The sequence below is a fragment of the Anarhichas minor genome, unplaced genomic scaffold (genome assembly GCF_050575085.1).
Source record: "Anarhichas minor isolate MPS153535 unplaced genomic scaffold, ASM5057508v1 ptg000145l, whole genome shotgun sequence".
In the NCBI taxonomy this organism is placed as follows: domain Eukaryota; kingdom Metazoa; phylum Chordata; class Actinopteri; order Perciformes; family Anarhichadidae; genus Anarhichas; species Anarhichas minor.
The window spans coordinates 222,608-234,639 of record NW_027466591.1 but is presented as its reverse complement, the minus strand read 5'-3'; the positions used below and the strand labels follow the sequence as shown (position 1 = coordinate 234,639).

Genomic DNA, 12,032 nt, shown 5'->3' with positions numbered 1-12,032 from the left:
AATAAGGAAACTTGATTTTAATCACATTGGCAGAAATGCAAAAAAATAAGCATTCTGTGTACTTCATTCTGTGTCTCGATGAGGGCGGCCATGATTTCCATGGATTTAAGTACAGACATTCATGTTCCCCAGATGATGAACCCGAATGACTTTGGTGATCCTCTGAAGGTGAACTTGGTAAACCTTATACCTGCACAGAGCTGCAAGGCTGCAGACTCTGGTTTCAATTAGATGTTAATGTTTATTTCATTATACTGTCGTAGCCCAACAGAGGAGCTAGCCAATCCAATAGTTACTTTTTTATCAGGACTGGAGTTTTCTGTTTCATGCTAACAAATGAATTGTTGCTAACTTTGGTGTTTGAATTCTTACATCCTCTGATAGAAACTAATTTATCTCAGAATATGGAAACACAACGCGTTTCACTTTTTCAGAAACACCAGTAAAAGTTTCTCTCAATGAGAGATTGCATTGAGTCTCAGAAGCTAGCAGAACAGAGAACAGGCCGGATGTCACACGTTAAGACTTCAGCTTTCTATTTCTCCGTGTTGTTGGTGATCTGCCACAGATTCTCCTCCAAAAGGCAGCTTCACTGAGTCATCTGGATAGATCTAGAACATGTGCTGATGTCAAATCTTGGAACTCATCCCGTTCAATATATAACTCCTGGTGCAAGTATGAGCTGCTCGGACGATGTATTTGTTAATACTATAAATTGAATATCAATTTAAACTTCAAACACAGCGTAGAATAAAAATACACCAACAAAACACAGTGTGCAGACAGCAGTGGTGGATAAACAGTCACAGCTTTTACTTTAGTCGTAGTAGTAGTTAAGTTAGTATACTACTATTTGTTTGTAATATAAGACCTGCCCACAGGTAATGAGCTAACCAGCTATAGAAAAACTGAATGGAACATCACAAATACCCAAAAACATTTTTACGGCTTGGTCCAGAGATGTTCTGTAAAAAGTACAAGAAGGTAAATCACTCATTATGCAGACTGGCCCATTTCACAATAATATATGTCCTATGATTGGATTATATTTCTTGATGCATCACTTTTGTTCATTATATTTAGATTATTTGTTAATTATATTTTGTCTTTTTAATCTGAATCTGCAAAGTAACTAGAAGCTAAAATAAATGTAGTGAAGTGGAAGTATAAAGTAGCAGAAAATGGAAGTACTTCAGTAAAGCACAAGTACCTCAGAATTGTACGAGAGTAAATGTACTTTCCATCACAATCATAGATTGAATGTGTTAACTTTTGAAAAAATGTGTTATTTTCATGGAAACTGAAGACTTTGTGTGAAAAGGCCTTTACAGGGGGATGTATATTCAAATGTTTATTAACTGATTCACTCTATTAGATTTTTAATATATTTGGCGAGTGCCTTTTGTTTGGTTGCTCTTGTGTATTGCATTTGTATATTTGAGAAGCACTTTGGTGTTCCACCGTCTGTTCTCTCTTTGCCGTTCAGTTTGAACTCTTTTCTTTTGTAAATCCAGACGCGCTGGACTCATTTTTTGCACAAAGCACCGTCGCCTCCCTGAGACCAAGTGCAAGCTCCAGTTTATTAATCTGTTGTTAACAAAACGTAGTCGTGTCCATCTCACCTGCTGCTGCTCTCTCACGTCGATGCACATCGCTCTGGTTTGATGGAATCCACTGATTTACTGCAGACGTGCTCACGAATCGTTGCAGCAAAGTACGATTTTTAAAATGTTGTTATGTTTATTAAGCCATGCTAATGAAACGTGTGACTAATATGATACATGTAGCTCCACTTCTTCTTGGTAGAGGAATGAATCACTTTGCCCATGTTGACTCTATAAATGGTACAAAGCCAACTTTCAGTTACTCCCGACTCTGTGCTCACTTATCATTTTATGATTTCATTTGGCACATAACCTCTATTATATGATTCTGGGTTTTTATTTTGGTTGTCAGACAACTGTGCTGTTATAAAACAGCAACGTAATTAACGTTAGCCAGTTAGCATTTTTAGACTCAAATGATTTAAATCGTTTTTTTATAACTGTGCAGTCGTTTGACGCATAAAAGCAGAAAGATGTTTGAATGAGAAGACTGGCTGTCTTGTGTCATAATGATAAATATATTAATATATTATTAAATATAATAATCAGAGTTTAAGTTTGCACAAACTTTGTAAAATGTGATAATCCTACTGATCCTATTTGTATCACAACGAATCTGAATCTCTGGTTTAAATAGTTCTGATTATAAGTTTATACGTCAGAAGTCACCAAGTCTATTTGAGGACGCTGATTGGCTAAATTGTATGTCACACATTTATATCTTTAACCAGCAATTGGCTAAACTGCTTCATAGACCCGCCTCTTCTGGGCAGTTTCTCCAGCGCCCCAGAGCTGCTGAGACGTGCACACGCGGAGAGGACGTGCAGGAAAAGCATATATTTACCGCAGATATCATATTTTACACATATTACTGGGTGATTCCATGTTTCAAAAACACAAATATTGACAACTTGCATAGTTTATTATTATTATTTATTTTATTTTATTTGCTGTGGCTCAAGGTGGGGTCTATTGACCAGCCGCCACTGTTTATACTGTATATATATAACCATGGCTCGAACCTATGTAGTGCTGATCTACATGATCGTGATCTATGACGCTGTGGTGACGTAAGAGTCCAAACAGGAAGTAGAAACAGCACGCTCGGTTTTTCTTCCCCACGTTACAGCTGCTGTTACATAAATGCCGGTGAGTTCATTGAATGTAAAGTTATACATGATACAGATACACATGTGTACAAACAGAAGCCTCTGAAGCACATGAATTCACCCTTTAGCTCGCATTGTGTTCAAACGGACTGTTTATGGAGCAGCTAGCTACAGTGTTAGCACTAGCATAGCCACACTCCGTTCAGAAAACTCGCAGTTTACAGTTCGCTAGCTTGTCGGTTTGATAACAGACCTGAACGAGTCTAAATATCATCAGTTTATCAACCAGCAGCGCTCTGTTGTGACTCCGGCATACTTTTACATCGTTTATTGCAATTAAAAGTCAATCATTAGTTGATTAATGTTCGTCTCTAGCGCTGGAGAGAGACGGATTAATCCTCCGACCTGTAGCAGGAACGTTAGCTAGAAATGCAGCCGGTACTAAAGCTTACTGTTCTATTTGTTCTATTGTGTTCTCTGGATGAAATATTAATCAACATAATTCAGGTTTAAAGTTTGTGGTTTTTAGTTGTCGGCTGTTAAATGTGAACTTTGGGTGAAAACCGAAACCTCATTAAATCAGCTGGTTTGTGAGCGGAGTCTGGTGAGAAAACGAGGCTTCGACGTCTAACTATTATTGTTATAATAATAATAATATTATATACAATATTATAATATAATTATATATGATAATATATTATATGATATAATATATTAATATTACATTATTACCATCATTGTAATAAAATAATAATATACATGAATCAAGAACAGTTGATGGATGTTTAACTCCAGTATTTACAGACACGTAATCAATAATTATAATAATAATATTATAAAATATTATTATATTATATTTTATCAATAATTATAATAATATTATAAAATATTATATTTGATCAATAATTGTAATTCAAAACTAACTAATAATAAACATGAATCAAGAACAGTTGATGGATGTCTAACAATAATAATAATAATGTTATATAATATATTGTATGATAGTCTCCGTGGCGTTCACGGGACCTCTGAGCCTCCATGATGGCAGCGGGCCGGCTGAGCTTCAGTAACATCACCGCTCTGGCCCCGATGGTCCGGATCGGGACTCTGCCCATGAGGCTGCTGGCTCTGGACTACGGAGCGGACGTGGTTTACTGTGAGGTGAGGAGGGTTAGGAGGGGTTAATGATGGAAATACAAAGCTCTGTACACATGGATGTTACTGTCCTCGTACAGGACAGTGTACACACACACACACACACACACACACACACACACACACTTACATCTGAAGTCTGTGGAAGCCCAGAACAAATAAAATCCATAAGTCTTTATTCATTAATACTTTATTGAAACAAAGAGTTAGTACCTCATAAATAGATTCACTTTATTATTCTGAGATACAAACTCATTTATTTTAATGAAGCTTGTCCTCATAATGACTCTGTTGTCCTGTATTTGTATGTGTTCCTGTCAGAAGTGGTCTTCTGCTATCGGTGTGTATTTGAGTGTTGACGTGTTATTAACTCTTTTCTGTCTGTTTCAGGAGTTGATCGACATCAAAATGGCGAAATGTCACCGAGTGGTGAACGGTGAGAGTCTGTTTTCACCCTCACTTTAAGTTGAACACCGTCAGCGCTGGAAGGACGTACTTGGATCCTGTGTTTCAGAGCGTCAAGAGAAATAAACTTGTTTTTAATTGTGTGTTTCCAGAGGTGCTGCAGACGGTGGATTTTGTGGCCCCGGATGAGCGAGTGATGTTCAGGACCTGTGAGAGGGAGAAGGACCGAGTCGTCTTCCAGATGGTGAGACAGAAGACATCAATACTTAATGTGTAGATCGTTCTCAGTCCGAGCCGTGAGTTTACTTCTTCTTCTTCTTCTTCTTTATCTTTTAGGGAACTGCTGACCCGGACAGAGCGCTGATCGTAGCCCGGCTAGTGTGAGTCCACAGCTCTGTCTCTGAACCGTAAACTGTGTTTTTAATTCAAAGTTAAAGCTTCAAACGCAGCTGTTGCTCCGCCTCAGAGAGCAGTTTAATAAACATGTACAGAACAAAATGTGGAGGAATATGATCCAATGATCTCTCTACACATCGCATATTGTTGTTCTGTCCTTCTTCAGAAACAGCATCATCGATGTGTTGAACTGAACATTATCTGGTCCAGCTCAGCTAAAACACAGCATCAGTCGATCACAATCCATTTTGTTTCCCATGATGCATTGCTGAACCTTTCCCCGTCCTGTAGGGAGCACGATGTGGCTGCTATCGACGTGAACATGGGCTGTCCCAAAGAATACTCCACGAAGGTGAGTTCTCTGTCGGTAAACCAGCAGCCTGCAGCTCTGACCTCTGACCTCTGACCTCTTGACTTGTTGCAGGGCGGGATGGGAGCTGCTCTTCTGTCAGATCCCGACAAGATCGAGGCGGTGAGTACAGCTTCCTGTAGATTACTAGAGAAACCTTTCAGGCGCTGTTCACACGTGCACGTCATTCAGGAACATTTCCACGTGTGCATCGATGGAGCGAGGGACAGTCCAGCAGGTGGCTGGAATGCAAAGCGTATGGCTAGCATCCACCGTGACACTCAACAGTAGAAGAAGAAGTAGATGTCTCTTCGCCTGATGCCAGCGTTCTTGTAATATATTTATTTACAAATCATTTTTGGACATTTTTTACATTAAGTTGTTTTTTGTTGCATTCTTTTGCAAATATATTACGAATATTCTTTGGGTTATTTTTCACACATTTTTCTCACAAATACTACTCATACCTAATATATATGATATATATCATATATATTAGGTATGAGTAGTATTATATATGATATATATCATATATAATACTACTCATCTTTTTCAGATTTCTTTTGGACATTTGTTACTATTTTCTCCCACATACATTTATTATTTATAATTCTCACACCGTTTACTAATTATTTTTGGACATTTTTCACATATTTGTTGGATATTGTTCACATAGTTTTCTAATATTGTCGGACATTTCTCTCGTATTTTCTGACATGATTTCTGGACATTTTTCCATATTAATTCAACGTTAGTTAGTTAATGTTGCTCGTCTTTTATCCGTAGATCCTCAAGAAGCTCGTCACAGGAGTTTCTATACCGGTCACGTGTAAAATACGAATCCTGACTTCGGTAAGATGTGAAAAACTTTATTATCGTCTTATGATTGTTTTTGCTTCTGGTTAAATATATCAGATAAATACGCTTTCGTTGAAAAGTTATGATTGAGCTGTTGGATCGATGTTTTTCATCCTTCCTTCAATAATAGTTATTCTTTTCTCTTATGAAGTCTCAGGAAGCGCTTTCATTAAGTTAATTCCAGCTTTTTCTAGGCTGCTTTTATTGTGAAACTCTGAAACAGGAAGCTGTTCCTCTTTAAATCTAAGTGTTCTTCACTGGTTCCATGTCCTGTAACTGGTTCCGTGTCCTGTCACTGGTTCCGTGTCCTGTCACTGGTTCCGTGTGCTGTCACTGGTTCCGTGTCCTGTCACTGGTTCCGTGTCCTGTCACTGGTTCCGTGTCTTGTCACTGGTTCCGTGTCCTGTCACTGGTTCCGTGTCCTGTAACTGGTTCCGTGTCCTGTCACTGGTTCCGTGTCCTGTCACTGGTTCCGTGTCCTGTAACTGGTTCCGTGTCCTGTCACTGGTTCCAGTTGGAGGAGACGGTCCGTCTGGTCCAGAGGATCGAGAAGACGGGCGTCGCTGCCGTCGCCGTTCACGGCAGGTAAACTAAATATAGACGACGTGAAATATTACTTTAAATTATATTTTACACGTTGTCAATTTTTGGTCTTTTCTCAAATCCACGTTGAATATTATTTCAACATCTTTATATGGCTTTTAATAAGAATAATACTAATAATACATTTTATTTGTACAGCACTTTACATGGTAAAGACAGAAACAGTAAAAGTAATAACAATATAAACAAAGCAGATAAATTACGTTTTAACAGTAAACAAATAAAGAAAAAGAAGCATTTACTATCATCACAGGTTAAAAGCGGATTTAAATATTTTTGTAGTAAAGTTTTGCAGTAAATATATATAGTTTTGTGTCTCATCGTGCTCTTCATATATGTTATAACTAATGATTGATTAAGTCAAAGGGCGGATGCATCTGGTTCCTGATTGGCTGCTTCCTTCGTGTGTTTCGGTGCGTTCACTGACCGGTTGATGTGATGTTCAGGTTGAAGGAGGAGCGTCCTCGTCACCCGCTCCACCTCGATCACATTCAGGCCGTCGCTCGGGCGGTTTCCATCCCCGTCATCGCCAAGTAAGCTTCAACACCTCCTCTTTCTAGCTCCAACAGACGGGAGAACTATGGTTTCAGTTTGTTAAACAGGGCAGTGAACGCAACTAGCAGAGACTTGAGATCAGTTTGGGACAGAAGATAATCCATCACAGCGAAGCATTTGCACCTTTATTCATAAAACTCAACAAAAAGACATTTATATTTTGAAAAATGTTGTTTTCTACAGTATAAAGTACAATACGTACCTCTGAGGTGTAGTACAGTATAAAGTACACCATGTACCTCTGAGGTGTAGTACAGTATAAAGTACACCATGTACCTCTGAGGTGTAGTACAGTATAAAGTACACCATGTACCTCTGAGATGTAGTACAGTATAAAGTACAGCATGTACCTCTGAGATGTAGTACAGTATAAAGTACACCATGTACCTCTGAGATGTAGTACAGTATAAAGTACACCATGTACCTCTGAGATGTAGTACAGTATAAAGTACACCATGTACCTCTGAGATGTAGTACAGTATAAAGTACAGCATGTACCTCTGAGATGTAGTACAGTATAAAGTACACCATGTACCTCTGAGATGTAGTACAGTATAAAGTACACCATGTACCTCTGAGATGTAGTACAGTATAAAGTACAGCATGTACCTCTGAGATGTAGTACAGTATAAAGTACACCATGTACCTCTGAGATGTAGTACAGTATAAAGTACACCATGTACCTCTGAGATGTAGTACAGTATAAAGTACACCATGTACCTCTGAGATGTAGTACAGTATAAAGTACACCATGTACCTCTGAGATGTAGTACAGTATAAAGTACACCATGTACCTCTGAGATGTAGTACAGTATAAAGTACACCATGTACCTCTGAGATGTAGTACAGTATAAAGTACAGCATGTACCTCTGAGATGTAGTACAGTATAAAGTACACCATGTACCTCTGAGATGTAGTACAGTATAAAGTACAGCATGTACCTCTGAGATGTAGTACAGTATAAAGTACACCATGTACCTCTGAGATGTAGTACAGTATAAAGTACACCATGTACCTCTGAGATGTAGTACAGTATAAAGTACACCATGTACCTCTGAGATGTAGTACAGTATAAAGTACACCATGTACCTCTGAGATGTAGTACAGTATAAAGTACACCATGTACCTCTGAGATGTAGTACAGTATAAAGTACACCATGTACCTCTGAGATGTAGTACAGTATAAAGTACACCATGTACCTCTGAGATGTAGTACAGTATAAAGTACACCATGTACCTCTGAGATGTAGTACAGTATAAAGTACACCATGTACCTCTGAGGTGTAGTACATTATAAAGTACACCATGTACCTCTGAGGTGTAGTACAGTATAAAGTACAGCATGTACCTCTGAGATGTAGTACAGTATAAAGTACACCATGTACCTCTGAGATGTAGTACAGTATAAAGTACACCATGTACCTCTGAGATGTAGTACAGTATAAAGTACACCATGTACCTCTGAGATGTAGTACAGTATAAAGTACAGCATGTACCTCTGAGATGTAGTACAGTATAAAGTACAGCATGTACCTCTGAGATGTAGTACAGTATAAAGTACAGCATGTACCTCTGAGGTGTAGTACAGTATAAAGTACAGCATGTACCTCTGAGGTGTAGTACAGTATAAAGTACAATATGTACCTCTGAGATGTAGTACAGAATAAAGTACAGCATGTACCTCTGAGGTGTAGTACAGTATAAAGTACAGCATGTACCTCTGAGGTGTAGTACAGTATAAAGTACACCATGTCTCTCAGTGGAGGATCTCTGGATCTGGTGAAGACCAACATGGACATCGAGGACTTCAGGAAGGCGACCGGAGCTTCGTCGGTCATGTTGGCTCGAGCTGCCATGTGGAACGCTTCAGTGTTCAGAGACCAGGGACCTCTTCCTCTGGAGACCGTCATGGAGGACTACCTCAAACATGTGAGAACAACCAATTTAGAGATTTTAGTCTATTTTTCTTCCATAACTCGTCTTCTTTCAGACTCTTGGAAATAAAACGTTTATTTTACTACTTTGTTTGTTTGTGTCTGTAGATTTCTACTAAATTCACCAAACGTTGCCATTACATAATGCCTCATTTGCATATTTAAACATAACATGTCAGAAAACTTGTAATACAATAAATAATCATCTTAATGTGAGTAATGAAGTGGAGAAGTTTCATGTTGATATCTATGAGTTCATTATATATTTTTACCATATTCACCTGTAGAGTCTCCTCTGAAGTGTAAACCTCTTACTCTACTACTTTCTTCTTCTTTGCTGGCTGTGGTTTCGTAGGCGATCCGGTACAACAACCACGCCTTCAACACTAAGTACTGTCTGTGTCAGATGCTGAGAGAGAAGGTGGAGTCTCCTCTGGGGAAGCAGGTGCAGGCGGCTCAGAGCAGCGCGGAGCTCAGGTACGACCACTGGTTTTTGTTTTATTTATTGAAATGACTCGTGGTGGTTCTGAGCGTCGGGTCAGTGACGTCGTGTGTTTTTTGCAGCGAGGCGTTGGGGCTGCAGGAGTTCTATCAGCAGACCCAGGACCAGCTGCAGGCCAAGAGGGATGCCCTGCAGACCAGCAGCCGGCCGGAGACGCTGGTGATGGACGGAGACGTCACCACCATGGCCGTCAGGTTTGAGCGGTGAGTCAGTGCACTCAACGAGAGCTCATTCTGTTTGATCTGTAGGACCACGAGGTAACGCGTAGGACCGCGAGGTAACGCGTAGGACCGCGAGGTAACACGTAGGACCGCGAGGTAACGCGTAGGAGCGCGAGGTAACGCGTAGGACCGCGAGGTAACACGTAGGACCACGAGGTAACGCGTAGGACCGCGAGGTAACACGTAGGACCGCGAGGTAACGCGTAGGAGCGCGAGGTAACACGTAGGACCGCGAGGTAACACGTAGGACCACGAGGTAACGCGTAGGAGCGCGAGGTAACGCGTAGGACCGCGAGGTAACGCGTAGGAGCGCGAGGTAACGCGTAGGACCTCGAGGTAACGCGTAGGACCTCGAGGTAACGCGTAGGACCTCGAGGTAACGCGTAGGACCGCGAGGTAACGCGTAGGACATGTGATGATCTTGTGTTTGTGGTTCCAGGAGGGAGTATCCTCCTCACATCACTCCTAAGATGTTCCTGCTGGAGTGGAGCCGAAAGGAGAAGCTGGAGCAGCCGCTCTATGAGATGGTGAGAGTCTGTTGCACCAATAAGATGACGGCTACATGTGTGATGAACATTTCATCACTATATGATCAAATCTTAGTGAATTCACCCGTCGGAGATTATAAAAGCTGCTCAGAAACACTGAAATAGGTCAAATTGATGGATTCTGGTTCTGTTCTTCTTCTTCTGCTGGAATAAAGACGGTTATTTAATAGATCACTGCTCTGGTTCTGCTCTGAAGGAAACATAAGTTACTTCTATCAAAACTAGATGACGAGCCTTTAATATAATTACTTATTACAATGTATACTGTCATTATGATGAGTGAGTGGGAGAGATTCTTCTTCTTCATAGTCTGCTCCTCCTTCTTCTTCATCAAGGCTCTGTTGAGATGTGAAGTTTGACTAACTGCCATCAAAGACTGTATTAAAAATAGCTTCTTCTGTGGTATTAATTCCATCCATAGTCCACAAAGTCTGCAGAAACTGATGATAAAATATCTGATATCACATTCAAGGAATGAACCCTTTTGTTTTGGTGCGTAACAATAACAATTCCAAGATCTTTGGTTTCAGTCAAAATATATTAAAGATCATATTTGTGTTTTATTGATTGATGGAGATGAAGTTTACTGTTTTGTTATTTTCAGGTGCAGCGTTCTCAGGACCGATCGTTTCAGTCCACCGTCACTGTGGAGGGGAAGAGATACAGATCTACTCTGTGGTCAGGAGACACACACACACACACACTGTCACGCATACATATACACACACTAATACAGAGACACACACACGCTGTCTCTCTCACACTTGGAGAAACATCAATTTTTATTTAGTTTTATTAACAGATTTTATTTAGTTTTAACAGATTTTATTTAGTTTTATTTACAGATTTTATTTAGTTTTTCAGCTGTCGTGCTGAACGATCTCGTCATTTTATTTCAGGGAGAAGTCAAAGAAATTCGCCGAGCAAGCGGCCGCCGTCGTCTGTCTGCGAGTCCTCGGGATACCAGAGGGTCGCATCGGCGAGGAAGACTCCGGCCTGGTCTGCAAGAGGAAGAGGGAGGGGGAGGGGAAGCCGAACGGCACCGCGGAGGAAGAGGAAGAGGGGAGCAACAAACGTCACGTGTTCGAGACCCAACAGGAGACGGACGACAAGAAGAAGAAGAGCGTCGGCATGGAGAACGGTGAGCGTCACAAACAACCGATGACGTCATGAGGAGTCAGAAGACGAGACGTTTGTGTAAACCGGGAAACAAATCAACAGTTTCTTTATTTTAGATTTTTTGTTTGTTTGTTTCTCTGCATCAAAAAGATTCTCATATGAAGTTCAGATTATTGTCTCTCAAACACAAACAGCAGCTATTGGGGTGGTCATACAATGGTTATAAATTATATATATATATAAAGATTTTATATATATATATATATATATATATATATATATATATATATATATATATATATATATATATATATATATATATATATATATAATCTTTTTATTTGAATAGAATCCATGTTTCTTTGTTTACCTGGTCACTGAAGAGGTTCAGATGTTCACCAGTAGGGGGCAGAGCTGAACCTTCATATTCACGATTCATCATTTCATATTCCTGAATGAACTCGGTGCCTTATGGAACTTTTTAAAATCATGGTTTTGGAAACTTATAACTGTTTGCTTCATCCGTTGATGATGGATCGAGTTTTATTTTATTCGTCACGAAAGTTTTCAGCTGAGAAATCTTCCTCATGATGAACCTGAAGGTTTCATGTTTGTTTATTTTATTGTTTTCTGAAGTTAAAGTCTCAACTGAAAACTATTAAAAGACACAAAC

At 39.7% G+C, this 12,032-nt stretch overlaps 1 protein-coding gene across 1 annotated transcript; it reads left to right on the top strand.

Annotated features, from left to right (window-relative positions):
* Positions 1–2,675: 2,675 nt before the first annotated feature.
* Positions 2,676–11,518, top strand: dus2 (dihydrouridine synthase 2). The gene is made up of 16 exons (XM_076085229.1): positions 2,676–2,753; positions 3,719–3,874; positions 4,259–4,304; positions 4,426–4,517; positions 4,610–4,653; positions 4,961–5,021; positions 5,094–5,141; positions 5,805–5,870; positions 6,391–6,461; positions 6,926–7,012; positions 8,796–8,964; positions 9,325–9,446; positions 9,534–9,674; positions 10,132–10,219; positions 10,845–10,918; positions 11,140–11,518. Exons 2-16 carry the CDS (start codon positions 3,752–3,754, stop codon positions 11,411–11,413), a joined length of 1,506 nt encoding a protein of 501 aa, XP_075941344.1. The 5' UTR covers positions 2,676–2,753; positions 3,719–3,751; the 3' UTR covers positions 11,414–11,518.
* Positions 11,519–12,032: the final 514 nt, after the last annotated feature.